A 19,048-nucleotide genomic window follows, 5' to 3' on the forward strand; every position below is an offset into this window, starting at 1 on the left:
GGTGTGATTCTGATTGCTCTGCATTTATCTGTTACCTGATCTTTTTCCCTTACTGCTTTTAGTATTCTTTCTTTGCTTTGGGCACTTGGTGTTTTGACTATTATGTGTCGGGAGGTATTTCTTTTCTGATCCAACCTATTTGGAATTCTGAAGGCTTTTTTTATTCTCATGGTCATCTCATTCTTACGGGTAGGGAAGTTTTCTTCTATGATTTTGTTGAAGATATTTACTGTGCCTCTTAGTTGATATTCTCTTCCCTCTTCTATTCCTCTTATACTTAGGTTCGGTATTCTCATTGTGTCCTGAATTTCCTGGACATTTTGGGTTAGGAGCTTTTTGTTTTTTGCATCTTCTCTGGCTGTTTTGTCTATGTTTACAATGTTGTCTTCTGCCCCCAAGATTTTCTCTTCCATCTCTTGTAATCTATTGGAAATGCTTGCTTCTGTGACGTCTGATTTCTTTTTTAGGTGTTCTACCTCTAGGGTTATCTCTTTTAGTGTTTTCTTTATTGTGTCAATTTCCGTTTTAAATTCCCTCTTCCATTCCTTCATCTCTTTGGTTCTGTTTTCCTCTAGTTCTTTGAGTTCTTTGAGTGTTTTTCTTGTTTCCTCTTTAAAAGCTTCTGAATCTTTTAGCTTTTCCTCCAGTTCTTGTTTAAGTATCTCTATCAGCATCTTGAGGTACGATTTCAAGTCTGCGTCTTCTTTTTCTGGATTGTTTGGCATTCCAATGTTTGTTTTTATGGGAGATCTGGGTTCTGGTGTTGCCAGGTTGTCTTGGTTTCCTTGGGATATACTCTTTCGCTTTTCTCTTGCCATTTTGTTGTCAGTGATATGTTCTTGCCTTTCCCTTGTATCTGGTCTGTGTCCCTGGTTCTCTACTGGTCCAAGTGGCAGATGGGCTGAGCCCTGTTCTGTGCTCTGAAGTTGCCGCTGGGTTGGAACAGAAGTTCCAATGTTTTGTTCCTGGTCCCTGGATCAGGCAGGGCAGGGGGAGCGCTTTCCGTGTGCACTCCGTAGAGATCTCTCTACTCCCTGGCTGCCTAGATCTCCTACTCACCAGTCTTTAAACCTTTAGGAACTGCTGGTCCGGGTGGCAGAGATTGATATTGGTTGTTTTTAAGCTTTTCTTATTCATTAATTTATATCAGTAGCTCTTGTATGTTATACATGTCTTCCTGTGTTATTATACTTTGTACTTTTACCTATTTGAGTCTCAATACATGACAGATTTGATCAGCGGAAGCCCATTCAAACTGGTTTCAGTATTCTTTTCAACAAACATTTTTGAGTGTTTACTGTCATTATGTTTGGACACGAAGAATACAGTAGTGAACAAAACTTTGAAACCTTTAGCCTCATGGAGAGTACATCTTAGCTTAAAGGTGACATGAAAACAAATGAGCAAAAAGGATAGTCCATTAGACACACTGAGCCAAAGAAAAGCAAAAGGTCAGCTCTTGGTGTAGGGAATGCTCCAATTATCAGGGCATGGGCTAGGAGTGCCTCATTAGTGGATATCATTTGCACATAGCACTGAACAGGACAGGCTGTCTGGAGGACGTGTCTAGCACTGCAGAGCAGCAACAATAGTCCCAATTCCTCAAGGCCAGAACAAACTGGCATGTGGCTGAGTTGAGAACAGACTGAAAGGCAAGAACAGAGCAGGATGACCAGCCCTATGACCAGAGTTTCCTAAAGCCCAATAGAGGGTATTCCTGAGGCAGTGAAACTTTTGTTAAAGAATGATCTATTGATTGACACATAGACACATTACTGAATAAATATGCTAACTCAGATAACAAAGTTCTTCTAGAGATAGGACCCTGATCTCAAATTATTTTAACATACAGAAGATCTAAATTATGGGCATATATGCATGTTCCTATAAATATATGTATATGCATCTATAGATGGACAGCAACGTAATAGTTATGTAGGCCCCAGGCTACAATGCTTTTCAATCTGGGCAACAGACCAGGTTAAGTGACAAGGTGAACTAATTCATACTATGGTTCTGAAGTCACTGCTGTTAGTAGATGCAGTTATTATTAGGTTACAGCAATTTTAGAAAAAAGAAGTGTGTTGGCTTTTCTTCTAGCAGGGACATGAATCCTCCCTTGTCATATATTACATAATGTGAGAAAATGCTAATTCTATTCAAGCTTTTCTCATAAAATTTCATCTTTTTGTCCATACTCAATTAAAGGCTTCCCTCCCCAGTCCTACCCTTAAACATCCTGAATCATTATATGTGACTCAAGCTGGATCATATTCTTCATCCCATCTTTCTTTGGGATGTCACAAGAGCCAGCAATTTGGTCAGAAATCTCTTGATGGTAACAGAAGAAAGATACAGTCTTGTCATAGAACACAGGTGTTGTGAGTCAAAGAGTTGGGGTGGTTTATCTGACAGCCTGTTGACTGACATGTGTGTGACTATATATAGTAATTGCATGTCTTCCCAGGTGTATAAAGGGTTTTAGTTAATATTTTTAAGTCTCTATGATGGCCAAGGAGAGAAAGTGACATAAAATATAAATTATTATTACTGATGGAAATAAAAATTAAGATATTAAATTTTGTTTTAACACCATAGAGGCATAAATGACCACAGATATGCTTTTCAAAGAAGAAGGATTACATGTAAACTTTGGTTTCTTGACTTGACTCTTATAGTAGAACCCAATGCCCTCTTAGCACAACGCCCTTGTCCTCTAATAGGCAGTATGCTATGACTGAGTGCTAATCCTGCTTCCATTTATGACTGAGAGGAATCTTGTTGTGCACACTGTATATGCCGGTTCCCTTAATTAGCTGATCTCAGTTCATTTGGCATTGAATAATTCTCCAATTTCCCATATGTTTATATAATATGCTCAATGAGGGGCATGATTCTCTGAAAGTGATTAGATGGGTCTTTTGGAAGAGCTTGTCATTGGTCACTCATGGGCATCACTGCTTCTCGTGTCCATGATGAATTATGAGAAAAGCTCTTGACCTACTCCATAAGTCACTGGCAGACATCCATCCATAAGCTACCACTATGTCCTGAGAATACACTCTTGACATTCATCTGTTTCTCAAACCTAAAGTAGAAGTATATCATTCTAAGCTTTTCGAAGAGTATTTGCTACTGCTAACACAACTTTGCAATCTCCCTTGCTGCTCAAATGTAGAGACAAGGGTGCCTCTCAGCTTAACATATATACTTTGCCTACAGAAGAAGAACTGTAAAATCTAGGCATTTAAGAAAATAATCTCTTGGAAGCATAACTAGTGCTTCACAAGGAGGAAAGCAATTAGGTGTTAATGTTCAGATCTCTATTGCATGTGATAGATGTGGGGTAATCCTGCTCTGTTAAATCACCTGGGTTTAGTTTACAATAGGAAACTATAGAAAATGAGCTCATATGGGGCCATGAAGAACTTGAGGTAGGCCAGCGAATGTCAAAACATGTGATTCAGAAATTAATGGAATTTATGCAAACTCCTGATGTTTCTCCTACATAAAACCATAAAATGAGTTTGTCTTTGAGAAATGAATTTCAAGTTTATGCTTGGCAGGATCCAGAATGACACATTTAAATGTGATCCTGAGTAGAGAGAGGAAGCTTTGGTAATATCTAACTGACCCAGGTCTCAACATGCATTGTTCCTCTGTGAGTCTGAAATTACTTCAAGGGTCATATCGTTATGTTTCCTACAAGTGAAAGTGTACAAAGCAAGTAAGAGATCATATGCATATCCTTCAACCCCTAGACAGGTGGGAGAAATTAAGTGGGTCTTATGTCCTGTTATTTTCAGTCTTTGTTGTTGTATAAACTTAATTTCCTTATTGCTTATTCCCACAAGAGCTAAATAAAGCTGAAAGCTGGCATGTGGCTCAGTGGCCATGTGTTCCATGCCCAATATGGGTGGGGTATAGGGATCTATGTAATAAAGCAGAGGGAGTCAATTAGGTATGACTCCCTCACTGAAATTTTACTTGAGTGTGCAGGTTTTACAATGGCAGTTTTGTTGTAAACAATTACAGCACAGACAAAATCTGAACTCCAGAGTTGGGTGAAATAGCTTTAAACTCAGATTTGGAAATTAGATATTAGGTACATGTTTATGTACATTTGCAGCTTTCTGTTGGTCAATCAGAGTAAAACATTATGGAACTGATATGTTTGTACATTGCAGAAATAAGTGGGTTCTTTAAACCAGGATAATAGTGTCTAATTTACTCAGGGTAGTGTTTTGTTGCATAATAACTTGTTTCATCATTTACTAGCACTAAAAGATTATTGAATATATTGTTTGAGGAAACAGATCTGGTGATGAGGTGACCAACTAAGTCAGTTCTATTAAATTCTTGGGATTTTTCATTGGTAGAGATTTTTCATACTTTTACAAGAATGACCATTTGATAGCTGGGATTGGCCTTGAAGATGCATTTTAGGGTTCTTTAATTATATCCTATTTCCAGATGAAAGGTTGTGAACTTTTGCTGGTGAAAGCAGTTAAAAATCTAACCATAAGTCAACCCTGGTGCCTGGGATGTTTAAGGTTAATCCCTGTCCTCTGGGTCATTCCACAAAGGGATGTCACTGTGCTTGTAGACTGTCTCTACCTATCAGTTCTCATTTGATGTCCCTCACCTTTTACGTGTGTCTCTGTTATATCCCTTCTCATCTATGAAGCCTGCAGTCAGATGGATCTGAGGTTCTCCTGAGTCCTGAAGTCACCTGTGGGCCTCCAGATATGCTTGTCACAACCCCCTTTGCACTGACCATCCCTCACTGTGCAGATGTCAGCTCAGAGCACTGGAACATCCACTTGAAGAAGAGAACACAGCAGGGAAAGTGGGAGGTGAGATGCTGTGTGTGTTAATTTTTAAATGGGATTTGGGTTCTGTGGACAGTTTAGATTTAACCTTAACCATTCTTATTATAGCAGATCAGCTGCAAAGCCCTTGAACATTTGCTAGTTGCTGAGCAGTTGTGGAATTCATTTTATACAATCCTCTAGGTATTTGCTAGCCTTTTCAAGTAATAATGGAAAACAGAGGCGAAATATAATCCTGAGTTGCATGGTCTGAGAACCCAGTAGTAATTACCCACAGAGACACATACACTGTGTTCTTGCTTGATGAGTTTCCAGACTTCCTCCTAGGCCATGTCCTTTTCTGAACTGACATTACTCTGTGTCAATGAGGATTTAGCTTAAGGAAGAGAGGCTGCATTTATAAACATCCAGGAACACTGTATGTGCCTAATATCTGTTTAAAGCATTAACAAATACAGGGAATATTATCACCACTGCTTTCCTATGTAAATAAGTACATGTAAAGAGATACATCTCAAACTGAGAGAGGCAAGGAAAAGGAATGAGAATATATAATAGGAAGCTAACAACCAAAGAGACAGTCAAAACCAAGAAAGGCTTCAGCAGAATTACTATTTTAAGTGAAAGCTATGATTTGCCTGTCCGATAGGGAATTCTTTATGTCCAACTGAAGTCAGTTTGCATGAAACCAGGTGAATTATCTTATAGGAACAGAGTTACCTGCATGAGCTAGTCCTGGGATCTTGTCTCCTAGGAGGTACTTCAGGCAAAAGAAGTCAAAGAAAATTACGTTTTCTAGAAACACATATACAGTTACTGCAGTGTATTGTGTTTGCCGAGCACAGCTGTAACTTGAGACCAGTTCATTTTCTTTGTTGTAGAGCATATTCTGCTATATACTGCGTCCTGGCACCGTGACAGCAGAATGTTTTGGGCTATAAAGTTCATAGAGAGGTCATGTTGTAGTCTTCTCCCCCTTGTGTTTTGTTTTGCCTTGATGTTTTTTTTTTCCTATTACTTCATTTCTCAGCTTTTCCTCACAATCTTCTCCATCCAGATGGTATTCGATTTATGCTCCACCAAACCAGTCACACATGCCTAAGTTCTTATCAGAGAGGGTGAAATATTCTAGTGCATCTTATCCAAATCATTTACTTAATGGTCCCTTGTGAATGATTGCAGCAAAATGGAAGAGGATAAAGTGTTGGAGCGAAAATAAACATCAACTTAAGGGTATTTTAGAAGGTTTTTCTGAAATAGAACTTGTGGGGGGAGGGAGTAATCATAATGTAAGTTTGCTTATTGGGGTTAATGTTCAACTTCTTCAAAACTGGTATTGAGCAATTAAGTAGAAATGGAAATTTCAAAGCAGTGTTTGTTATTATTCCTATTAAGCAGACACCACACTGTACATGACCCATTTCATGCATTCTTGCCTCCAGCTATTATCATAATAGAAAACAACCATCTAACATTGATATTTAAGACAATAAAATATTCTGGGAGAGTTTATTTATGTATATCCATGTAAACGGTTCAGCTCAATCATGTTTCCAAACTGAGAGAATTCAACACATCTTTCTCTAACAGGAAGTGATGTCAGTGGAGGATGAGTCCACATCCTGTTACTGCCTCTTGGATCCCTTTGCCTGTCATGTGCTGCTTGATAGCTTTGGAACATATGCCCTCACAGGGGAGCCAATCACGGACTGTGCAGTCAAGCAGCTCAAGGTGGCTGTGTTCGGATGCATGTCCTGTAACTCCTTAGATTACAACCTGAGAGTTTACTGTGTGGACAACACTCCTTGTGCATTTCAGGTCAGTCTTTCTGTTACAGTTGTTCTTTTGGTGCTGTAATAATTATGAGTTTCTGTATTATTATTCCTTAATCAATGTGATAAAATTCTCATGACCTCAAGGAAAAAAGAGTTTATTTTGGCTTATGCTTCCAAAGGGATCGAGTCTATCATAGCAGGGACCTGTAGTCTATGACAGCAGAAACAGGAAACAGGAAGCTGGCTGATTATATTTTCAGGAAGCAGAGAGAAGTAATGAAAAATGGGGCACGGTTATAAACTCTCAAAGCCTGCCCTTGGTGATATATCTGTTTTGGCAAACTCCATAACCTCTCCCAACAGTGCCCCACACTGGGGAATAAGTGTTCAAATACATGGGCCTTGGAATGACATTTCTCACTTAAAACATAAGGCTTCCTAAACACCAGTATCAGTTGAAGGTTCTTTGGTAGAAACTTGGAAAAAAAGTACCCACAGCCACTTTGAACAAGAGCTATGTTATTGTGTGTCTTATGCAGAAGAAACAAGACAACGGATCCTCAAGAAGGGGCACAGATTAAATTAATACACAACAAAAACACCATCTACTAATTATGAAACCATCTAAAAGTATGATCACAGTTCAGAAAATGAGTGTAAATGTGACACAAGTGTTGAAGAAGACTTTTTTAAAGAACATTTGGCAAACCTTCATTAATGAAAGATATTTAAGAGAAAAAGACAGAGATGCCTGGCCAAGAAAGGAATAGGCACAAAGCACAGAACAGAGAGTTATTTGGTGTAGAAAGAGCAGTGTGAAAATTGCCCAAGTCTACTGAAGTTAGGAGTTAGGAAATGATGATAAATCATCTAATACCAGGCAGTCATATCATATCAGGACACCTTGTCTAATAGTGGGCTATTAGGGCAGAGGTACTTCAACATCTTTTCTATTTCCAGTGCTTTTAATCATGTAATATACATCTTAAATTAGGTCCTCCTGAGGAGTATGCTTTATTAATAGAAGCAAGGATAATACAGGACAGAGTGTGGAGGCTTTGCTCATATATAAATAGCCTAGCTCTCTCGACAGGCCTCATCCCAAATCTGTGCTATTCCCATCCTGGGTCATTAAGTCCATTATGCAGAGCATTTTCTCAGTAACTAGGTTTTAAGACACTGAGCTAGAAAATTCATGTTTACCAATAGAAGAGACTAAAGGACCCAAAACTTAAATATAAGCTAGGAACTGACTCATGACAACATACATTTCCACACCTTCTTCCCTTCCCATCTTGTAAGAAAGATAGTTTATTGTGAGGGGCATTCTTAATCTTAGCTCCCCAAAGGGGCACATGCATGCATGCATACATATATACCCTACAAACATGCACGCATACATACAAGCACACACATAAATACATACATACATACAAGCATACATACATGTATATATATATATATATATATATATTCGTGCAATATTGTGAAGCATTCCAATGGAACATTAATCCTCATCTTACAGTTGTTACTTTGTGCTCTCGTTTGCCCTCCCTCCGACCCCACAAAGGAGAATCTTTTATTAGAGAAAAATACATAAACATCATCTGGGATTCAAAAGCAAAGAATGAGTTCCTAACAGGAAGGGTGTTGGGGTTACTACATACACTAAACAGTAGTCTACAATATGCCAACGATTCCAATGAGGTGATGCTTAGTACCTCAGCCAGGTGTTAAAGACAGAGCAAATTGGAGTCTTTAGAGGGCTTTAAGCTTCTATAGAAGACACCCAGAAACCCTACTTCTTCAGATAATCTACTGTTGAACACACTCATTCATTGCCATCAGCGTCAGCCCTCAGCCAGCTTGGAGTCTCTTTTGAACAGTAGACTCACTTACATATGTACCTGCAAGCCAGACTTTTTTTTTTTTTTTGATAGAATTTATTCCCATTCCTTTTAAACAATCTATTTTCATTCCCACTGACGCAACCAGATTTTACAGCAACTCAAATGTTGAGAAAGATATGCATTGCAAGGGAAGTCCTAAGAACAATTTAATCCCAGCTTCTAATTTCCTATCTATTTTTTTCTGGCCATCCACACATCCTAGGCCTAGGGAAAAGGGTGGTCTCTCCTTGTGGAATCCAGGTATCTTTATTGCATGATTCACAAGTATGCCTAAGTGGGTAAAACTTTAACTTTGTTTTAGGGAAATTTTTCTCAGTAGATATACTTTTGCACTTCACTCATTAAATCTTTTTACACTTGTGATCTTTTATCTTTCCAATTACTGAAGATATGAAAGTTTTCAAGTAGTACTTACTATCACTTGTTATTGGAAGACCTCTGTGGGAGCTGTCATGAGTAGCAGAGACCACACCTCCCTTCTAGGTTTCTGAGACATTCTTTACATGGAACATATAATGTTTTAATCTGTAGAAAAAGCTTTTTCATTCAGAATATAATCATCTAATTTTGTGAATTCTTTCCCTTGTTTTTTAAATCCCTTTTCCATTCATCTGTCTGTCTATCTTCTTTCTTGTTTGGTACTCATGCTCTGTATTTTCATCTTGCTAAGTAACGCATTTAGAACTTTCCACATAGAATCATTGGTATCACTTTAATATCTTAAATCATCTAGATTTTGTTTTTATGGCTTTGTTTTTGATATTCCTTTGTAGTTACTAACCAGTTTGAACCATTCCATTTTAAGAAGGCTTCAACAATTCATTCTTTGAGCCTCTAAAACACATATGGCTAATAATAACACTTCAGCTAATAACACGTTTAGCTAAAGTGATATTAGCTAAAAGTACTGTCTACATTGTTTGCTTATTTTCTATAATCCACATAGTGTCCTCCCTGCATCTATAGACAAATACTTGATTTGTAACCTGTCCAAGATTATTAGTATGCCATGGAACTGAAAATTAAACAATGACATTCTGGTTTTCGCTAATTAGCAACTTAGTTTCTAATTTTAAGTATGTAGTCAAAGCTGTTAACTAAATATATACAGTGCCTGGAAATATTCACGAATTCGTGATATTAGATATTAGCTGTTATTAACACTTGTGTAGTTTTTGTTGCGTGTATTTAAAGTACATAGAAATGTTTATCACAGGGGAATTTTTATATAAATTTATGGTATATGGTGAACATGACATGTGCCCCAGAGTCCCCCGATTTTCCCTATCTCAGGCTTCCACCCAATTCCATTAGACCCTCTCAGTTTATTTTCCATTGCTGTGACAAAAATATCCCAACAATAGCAATGTATGAGAAAAGGGGTTGTTAGCTCACAGTTTATGGTAGAGTATGTCATGGTGGAGAAATCAAGGTGTCTGGACTTTGAAGCAGACATTGCATCCAATTCAGCAGAAGAGAAAAGCTAACGTGTGCTTATATGCTGGTACTCAGCTCATTTTCTGCATTCTTACACGGTCCAGGATCCTCTGTCGTAAGAGTAGAGACAAGCATAGTAGGTGGGCCTGCGCAAATCAGTACTCCCATGTAGATAAGGCCAAGATCAGCCTCAGCTGAACAGCCTCACACTGAACCTCCCTTCCAAAGGGATGCTGAGTTCAGTCAAGTGGATGGCTAACAGCAGCTATCACAGACCTTGTGTTCCTCTCACCATTTTACTATGCATTTTCATGTCATGTGTGTACACATGACATTATGTATCTATATAAAATCTAGAATGCATAAATGAAAACTGAACACAGCATTGGCCTGAAAATACTTTATTCACTTAAAAGAGTCCTTAACTGCATATATTTTTCTGTAAAAAATCACTTTGTTTCTTACAGCTAAAAGAAAAATAAAGCCCGTAGTCTATATATACCACATTTTGTAAATCTTACTTTCTCTATTGGATACCTAGGTTGGTCCTAAAATTCAGCTATAGTGAATAGTGCTGTAAGAAATGTTGATGTTCAAGTATCACTTGGAAAAATGGACTTTGACCCCTTTGGGTAAATACCCAAAGTAGTATAGCTGGGTCATATGGTAGATCTATTGTTAGTTTTTTTGTAGTTGTTCATTTGTTTTAAGAAATACTACTCTGTACTGATTCTGATAGTGGCTGGCCTAGATTGCATTCCTACCAACAGAATGCAAGAATTCTCCTTGTCTACATGTTCACAGAATTTCTTGTTATTTATTTTCTTAATGACCCTTATTCTGACTTGGACAGTATGGGATTGCAGCATGTTTTTAATTTTCCTTTCTAGAGGGCTAGTGAGATTGAACATGATTTTATATCTTTATTGACCGTTTGTACCTCATCTTTTAAGATTTATTAGTTCAGTTATTCAGCCTGTTTATGGATAGAATTGTTTGATTTTTTTTCCCCTTGCTTAGGTTTTTAAGTTCTTTGAATATTCTAGATGTTCATCTTCTGTCAGGTATATAGCTGGCAAAGATTGTCTCCACCCATAGACTTTCTCTTCCCTTCACTATGCAGAAGGCTTCTAACTTTATCTCTGCTGTAACTGTAAACATTGTTTTTAAGTGACTGCTGTCCTATTCAGGAAATCTTTAATCATACCCATGTCTTGAAGTGTTTCCTCTGATTCTCATAATTTCTAAATTTCAAGCCTTGCCTGAAAATCTTTAATACATTTGGACTTGATGTTTCATTTCACTCTCGATTCCGCGGCCAGCATAGTCTTTTTCATATGTGTGCTACTGTGTATGTGTGGACATCAGAGGACTCTTAACAGGAGTTGACTCTCTTCTTCTACCATGTGAGGCCTAGAGGTCAAATTCCTGACGTCAGGTTTAATGGTGAACAGCTTTACCCACTAAGCTAACTTGCCTGTCCTAGGGATGATTTTATATAGGGTAAGGAGTAGGGATAGTTTCACTGTTGGTCATGTGAATATCTGAGTTTCTCGGCAATAGCCGTTGAAGGGCTATCTTTCATGTATATTTTTAATAGAGCTTATGTTAACTGAGCTTATGTTTATCAGAGTTAGTATAGAATTTTCACAGAGCGTTTAGGCAGATGTTGCCCATCTTGGTTGTTTTCACCATCACTAGAAGGAAATGTTCATCGTAGTGATGACAACTGTTGTATTTATTTCATCTTAAATAGCAAATATGCGCTCAGCTAAAGCTTGGCTCTTCATCAAGGAGGGGGGCCACTGTGAAAGCATGGTGATGTTTTTTTGTCTCATTCCTATGTCTCTGGGAAGTTCTTTCCCATAGAACACTTAAATTCCAAAAAGGCTTGGCGAGAAGATGAGCTTCCAGACCAAATCTATTTGTCTGCTCACACCTGATTATGGTCTGGCAATCCGGTGTTTCCATCAAATAAAATTCCATTTAATGAATTGAATAAACAGACACAGCCTCACTTTTCCATCCTGCCTGAAGGGATACCCTGCTTAATTCTAATCCGTCTGTGCTACACTGCGGGAAACAAAATGTCTTCAACGACAGAGCAAAGGAAACTCCTAAGGCGGGTTTTGATGTAGGCTTCTGTGTTTTAAGATCCATCCGAATAAATACATCTAAAACTGACTTCATAACAAATTAGATCATCTCAGCTGTGCTGCTAACAAGTAAGGGTGTCAGCTGCCTAAGGGTGAGAGAAGAATGAGCAGAGGAAGGCCAAAGAGGTCCCCTTCCTGCATCCCTCTGCAATGGCAGAATCAGCCATGCTGTGCCTCTGTGCTGACACACAGCGTTTTTGGATGCATCACCGGCTGAGGATTCAAGATATATTTTCAAAGGAGTTACATTTAAGATCCCGGCTTGTTACTATACTTTATGACAGGTGACATGCACAATCATGCATACCTGAGTGTGTGCATGTGCACACATGTGTCCGAGGATGCTCGTGTGCGCGCACACACACACACACACATGCATAAACTTTGACATGAGGAAAGCAAGGAATCAAGATCTCATTGCATCTTCAGCTCAGAATGTAAAGAAAAAAAACAACAACTCATTTTTTCCTCTTCATGGTGCTCGGCACATCTATTCACTACCCCTCGGTGCTCATTACTTACTTGGCATTAATGTGGATTTAGAACCTAATTTCAAAGGATTTCCTCCAGATGTAGTTCTTGTGTTTATCAATAATGCAACCATGGGAAAAAGTGTTCATGTAAAGCATTTAAAGGAAAACGGCAACACAATGTGTCTATGTGTGTATGTGTGTGTAAGTTCAAACAGTTTTGTCTCATAAATATGTAAATTCAGCCTGCCTCTGTTAGTATCCCTGAAGCATACCTGAATATTGCTGGCTGTCTCATTAAATCAACATAAAGAGCTCAGTGAGCCACAGTGTGCAGGGTTCTCCCGGCTGCCGCTTCAGAAGCTGGACGGCACGCAGGCTCAAGTGCGAAATGAAGAAAGTCAGGGGCCCAGCAACACCATCATTCAGAGCTTCTCAGGCACATGTTATACAGACAGAACCAGGACTTCTTGTTTCAGTCACAGAACCAGTTAAACGGTAGGAGAAATTTCGCAGGAGGCAAAACAGTGCCTGATTCTCAGGCACTATTGTCCCTGAAGATGATTCAACATTAGTTCAGTAGAGCTGTGTGCATCGCCAAGTCACAAGTCCTTGAGTTCTTGTAAGGCCAGTACCCTACAGGCTGAGGCAGGAGAGTCCTTAGTTCAAAGCCAGGTCAGCAAAATATCAAAACTATACCTAAAACTTAACAACAATAACCAATAATAATAGCACAACAAACAAGAATCCTCGCCCTCCGCCATCAAGGTCTTGAGAAAAATTCAATGTGCTCCACACAGCATTATAATTCTCTGACAAGGTCAATAGATCCAAGTTTAAAGTTCCTTGTGCATGGGAGGGTTTTTTTTTCTTTTTATTCTAAAGTCATCTACAAATTTATGAATATGTAAATATAGTGATTAGTTCATGATTAGGCCTTTTCATTTAATAATTACTTTGCTTCAGAATTGATCTAATTGCTTAATATTTTGCCGAGGACTAGGCAATAATGTTAATTGCACATAGCTGGTTTTGGCAAAGCAGTATGCTAAAAGACAAAGCATAATTACACTTATATTTAAATTAAAGAGCCTAAAGCAAGGCATTTAAGAAGGTGCCTCTTACTACATGATAATTTTAAGTAACTACACAATTATTTTACAAATTCTCCCCTCTGCTTTGTTTGCACATGTGTTAAATCTGTACTGTGTCCGTTGTATATTTCTGTATGTTGTATATATGAGTGTTGTGTATGTGGGTGTTGTATGTATTATTTATGAGGTGTTTGCGTATGTGTTATGTGTGTGGGAAGGTATGGTTTATGTGTTATATATGTGTGATTTTTATGTTGTGTGCTGTGTGTGTCTGTGTGTGATTGTGTGTGTCTGTATAGTGTGCATGAATATGGAAAAGCATGCACTTGCCCACGTACTTGTTAACTTCAAAACAGAATATAAAGTGTCTTCCTCAGTGCCTTCCTCTACTGCCCTGAGTTAGGATCTCTCACCAAACCAGAAGCCCTTGGCTAAGCTTTCTCAATATGGAACTCTTGGCCTCTTCTTAGGCCCCAAGACTGAGACACAAAGTGTCATGGCTTTCTGGGTGGCTTTGGGAATTCACACTCAGGCCCTCAAGCTTCCAAAAGCAAGTGCTTTTACCCACTAAACCTGTGCCTCATCATTTCTACCCCACTCTCTACATTAAGTTAAATTATATATGAAATAAATAAAATATATTAAATTACATATGACAGATATTCACTAATATTATCTAATAGCTATGTCCAGTAAAATATATTGATTATAGAGAAGTTTATAGCAGTATGAATTTCCCATGACTTTAAGAAAATAGTAAGCCTGGTATAACAAAAAGCAAAAAACAAAAATGTCTATGCAAGGGTATACTGGATCATGAAGAAGATGTACAACTCTAGCCTTTCTCTGTTCCTGGTCATATACCTTTAGGCAAATAACTTTCTTGCGAGAACTCTAGGGACCTTAGTTGGATCACCTGTAAATATAGAATTTGGTGTATATTCATGTAACTTGCCATTCCTGCATACATATATTCTCATATGTAAATATAGCATAGTAATAATTTGTCAACTGCTTGGTGGTGTGTGGGTGCATAGCTCAATAATCAGCACCAGCCTGAGCATAGCTCCAGTGGACACTCATTAAATCTCACATGAAGTAACTACTAACTCAGTCTATTAAAATGCCACATCTTACCTCACCAAGCATTTAGAATTGACTAGGATTAATTCTCATCCCTACCCTGATCATTTCCTACCACTGTGCATGAAAGACACAGGCCACATATTTGTGACCAGCGTTGCAGTACGTAATGGCCAGAGGTATCTGCCTGGTGACGTAATTGTTGGTCACACGTACATATGGAAATTAACTAAAAACATGTGATGCCACACTCATCAACTACCACATCTCCAAAGCTTTTGAAGCCACCATGTCTCATGGTCACTGTTGCTGGTATACAAGCCCCAAGAAATGCTCTTCCCACAAGCAAGAAGACAGAGCTGCAGATCAGTCATTTCACCCAGACACACTAAAAGAGCAGCCTTCCCTGCTTGTGTTAGATTTCTCTCTATTGCTATCATAACTACCAAAAGCTATTCAGAGAGGAACGGGTTTATTCGGGTTTCTTGTCTTGGCCACAGTCCATCAAGAAGGATTGTCATCAAGCTCAAACGGGAGCATGGAGTCAGAAACAGAAGCTGAGTGCCTAAAGGAACACTGCTTACTGACTGGCTCTCCACGGGTCGTTCAGTTTTCTTTTTCTTTACCCCAGGACCACATTCGCAGGCATAGCATTATCCACGGGGTACTAGACACTTTCCATCCATTAATAATTAAGATGCTCTACAATCTTTCCTACAAGTCAATGCGATGGAGTGATCTTCTCAGTCGAGGATTTCCCTCCCCAGATGACCTAAGTTTTGTCAAGTTAAAAAGGATGCTATCTAGCAAACTACTCAAGAATAAAAACTAGAAACACTTCATAATTGCCACTAATTGTATGGCCAAGTGTGCTACTCCCACATGGGCAACTAACACTTGAGATTCATGAACTCAGGCCAACCTGCACGACTTAGTAACAACCTGTCTCAAAACAAAACACTGTAAAGGACACATGTTGATAGAATGTTTGCAAGTATGTGAAGTCCTGGCATCTCAAATTTCCAGAACCTTAAAAAGACATGTCCGTATATCTCAAGGCAGGAGGTAGACACATCATGGAGCTGCTTTTAGCCTCTGATGACATGTGCTTACTCGTCTTCTTGTTGTCCCTTTTCTGACTGATTGTAGCATCTTGAAGCCTATAATGCAGAAAGGCATATAGTCTCCCAGCTCTGAAGGAGCTATAAGTCATGGGTAATTCTACAAATGGACTTGGGGCGGGCTTTCATCTCCAGCCACTGAAAGCCTTACCTCTGCAGTAATTTAATATTTTGCAGAATACATATTTATCTAACTGTTCCGCCTGCCCTATCAATGTAATTCTGGTCACAACAAGTTCAGAAGCAATTAAGTGTTTGTTCAGTAGAACCTGTGTGGGCTTTGTTTGTCATGAATGTAATTATAGTGATTTCTCAGTGAAACATGCAGGAGTGTTTACCTTGGAAATTCGATTTCTTGTTTCTGGAGTGAAGCTAACTTGATAAAGAACTTGTTTCTCTTGGCCTTTGGCTTAAAAACTTTTATGAATGCTACCACAAATAAACATGCACTTAAGAACATGTATTTTGAGCCCAAATGGAATGTTAGATAATGCCTGTTTCAGTGAAGAATTGCAGTAGACAATGCCTTGTTTGCCAGTATGTCTGCCTGTATTGTGAAGGGTGGTGTAACACTCTGTATGCAGCCAATCCCTGGGTAATGTCACATCCAAATGAAACCCATATACCCCTAGAAACTCAATGGTACTAGCATCTTCTTGCAGGCAAGGAGTAGTTTTAGTATAAGGAAAGTCTCAATTAGTTCAAAAGCAGCCAGAAGGAATACCATCAAGAAAATATACAACAAATCATATGAACAGAGGCAGAAGGAGCCCTGGCATAAAGTGCTAGAGGGAATGTAAGTTAGGGTAGCCATTATAGAAATCAGTATAGAGTTTCCTCAGAAAATTTAAAAGTATACTGTTTGATCCAGGAGTAGCACTCATGGAGAAATCTCAACCAGTATACCACAAAGTATTGTATTTCATGGTATTGTAAACAATGTCAGTACAGCACTGTTCACAGTAGCAACTTAGAGAATCAGCCTGGGGGTTAATCAGCTGCTGAAGAGATAAGGTAAATGTGGCCCAGTTACATATTTACAAGCATATTGTTTAGCCATGATAATGAATGAAATGGCATTTACAAGAAAGTAGATACAACTGAGGATGATCATGCTCGTGAATGGTCTTGTGAATGATGTAGACCCAGAAAAATCAGGAGTTCTTCTATAGTTTCTAGAATAATAAAAAAAAAGACACAGAAGCAGAAAGGGCCTGTGTGGGAAGAGAGGCAACGAAAAGTAATAGAGTTGTTGTACCTAAAGTACATGGTGTACATGTATGAAACATCATGATGATGCCATCACTTTGTATAAGGAATGTATGCTAATAAAAGTATCTCTGCAAGCGTCAGCAAAAAGGTTCAGTAGGGAAAGACACTTGCCACCAAGCCTAATGAGCTCGGTTCAGACTCAGCAACTCACATCATAGAAGGATAGAGATTCCTGCAAATTATCTGCTCACCTCTACACATGCATATCCACACCATACAAAATAAATGAATAAAAAAAGAACAGTTGTCTCTTGAGGGTCAAATCCCTATTTCTCAGCAGCTCTCGACCCCGAGTGTGAAGCTCTTTCTGTCTGTGGAAGTGTGCATCCGTGTCACAGGTATACATGGCATTGTTCAACCATGCCACAGAAGAGAGGGCACAAAAATCTGTGTGCTTCAATATGTCTCTTCCTCTTCTTTCCTGCTCCTACAGGAAGTGGTTTCCGATGAACGGCACCAAGGCGGCCAGCTCCTGGAAGAACCAAAGCTGCTGCATTTCAAAGGGAATACGTTCAGTCTTCAGATCTCTGTCCTCGACATCCCTCCGTTCCTCTGGAGGATCAAACCATTCACTGCCTGCCAGGTATCAACCAGCACCTACTCACAGAAGTAGCTTTGCTGTGACCAGCAAACCTGGGAGGGGCCTCCTCTATGTATTGCAGCTCTAAGCTGTCAGTGATAGAATGGTTTGGGTACACACAGGGAGTGGAACATATTGTCATAAATTCACAGCTGTCTAGCGAGTGGGGGAGGGGGAGTTCTCACATCACGGGTTACATGACACTTTAGTCTTCTATGTGAATTGTTCAGTATAGGTTCAAGATGGAAATCCAACCACTTAAGAGTAAGGATTTTGTGTTGTTTTTATTAAAATCAATCATCGTGAGACATTGTTTTAATCACAGTCAGTGGAGAAAAAGCAGAACGTCTCAGGGTGATGATTTTGAGTGATGGTTGTTTCTGAGAGTGGAGCTGTTACCCTTCATATGTGAAGCGCTTGCTGCCAAACACAATGAGCAAGATGAAAGAGAGAGGATACCCTAGTCAGAAAGCAAAGGCAAGAGGAAAAAGAGATTGTATATTAGTATCATGTATCTCTTAATAATGATTTTTTAAGCATTTCAGGTTATTTAGTTATGTGTACCAAAAAGGATATCTGAGAAGTTTGTGGTTCTGACATTGAAGTCTGAGGATTCCTTTCATTGTGATAAGCAGGTCACCTTTGCTTCAAGTAAAAGGACTTTAAAAAAAAAAAAAAAAAAACTCTGAAATAGTTTCTGTTAGTACTCATTGATCTGCAATTACATAGCATTTTCATGCCAGGCAGAATAAGCAGTAGAGATGCGTGAGGCTTTTTAACCTTTTCATTCTAACAGTACAAACCATACACCCATGCAAGTATACATGTGCACACATGCACATGCATACGCATGCACACAGTCTTCACACACACACACACACACACACACACACACACACACACATGCATGCACACAGTCACACACTCTTTATTTACACTGATATATGATTATTCAGAATAGGAACCAGGCAGATTGCAAAGAGACAGCACAGACATTCCATGATAGAGAATGGGCCACCAATGCTTCCCATGTATAAAATGCAGAGTGCCCAAATCAGATAAGACCTTACCTTCCCTTTTGAATCTCATGATTCTTACGTTTTGAGAGCCAATTCCACCTATACAGTTTCTAGGCATTCAAACATTCAGAGAGAGAGCAACATCTCTTGTGGCTCCAGCCCCCTACTCCCTTTTGTTTGGCACACTCAACAGATTTTTACATAGAAAATTCCTGAATCACTATAGTGCTGGTGATGCTAAAGACCTAAGCTCCTTTGCTTTCCAGGAGGCAGTATTTGAAGTTTCTGCTCTATATCAA

The 19,048-nt window shown here is 38.9% G+C and overlaps 1 protein-coding gene across 6 annotated transcripts in view; it reads left to right on the forward strand.

The window, feature by feature from the left end:
* Positions 1-19,048, forward strand: part of UNC5D (unc-5 netrin receptor D) — a gene marked incomplete at both ends in the record, with an annotated part of 506,783 nt that overhangs the window by 462,509 nt on the left and 25,226 nt on the right. For 5 of the 6 annotated variants that reach the window (XM_080928792.1, XM_080928793.1, XM_080928794.1 and 2 more), the window contains 3 exons: positions 4,688-4,856; positions 6,423-6,650; positions 17,584-17,733. In XM_080928792.1, the coding sequence (XP_080784918.1) occupies positions 4,688-4,856; positions 6,423-6,650; positions 17,584-17,733 (547 nt within the window). The remainder of the gene's footprint in view (positions 1-4,687; positions 4,857-6,422; positions 6,651-17,583; positions 17,734-19,048) is intronic. The other variant, XM_080928797.1, reaches the window with a different exon arrangement.

The sequence above is a fragment of the Micromys minutus genome, assembly GCF_963924665.1.
Source record: "Micromys minutus genome assembly, chromosome: 14".
In the NCBI taxonomy this organism is placed as follows: domain Eukaryota; kingdom Metazoa; phylum Chordata; class Mammalia; order Rodentia; family Muridae; genus Micromys; species Micromys minutus.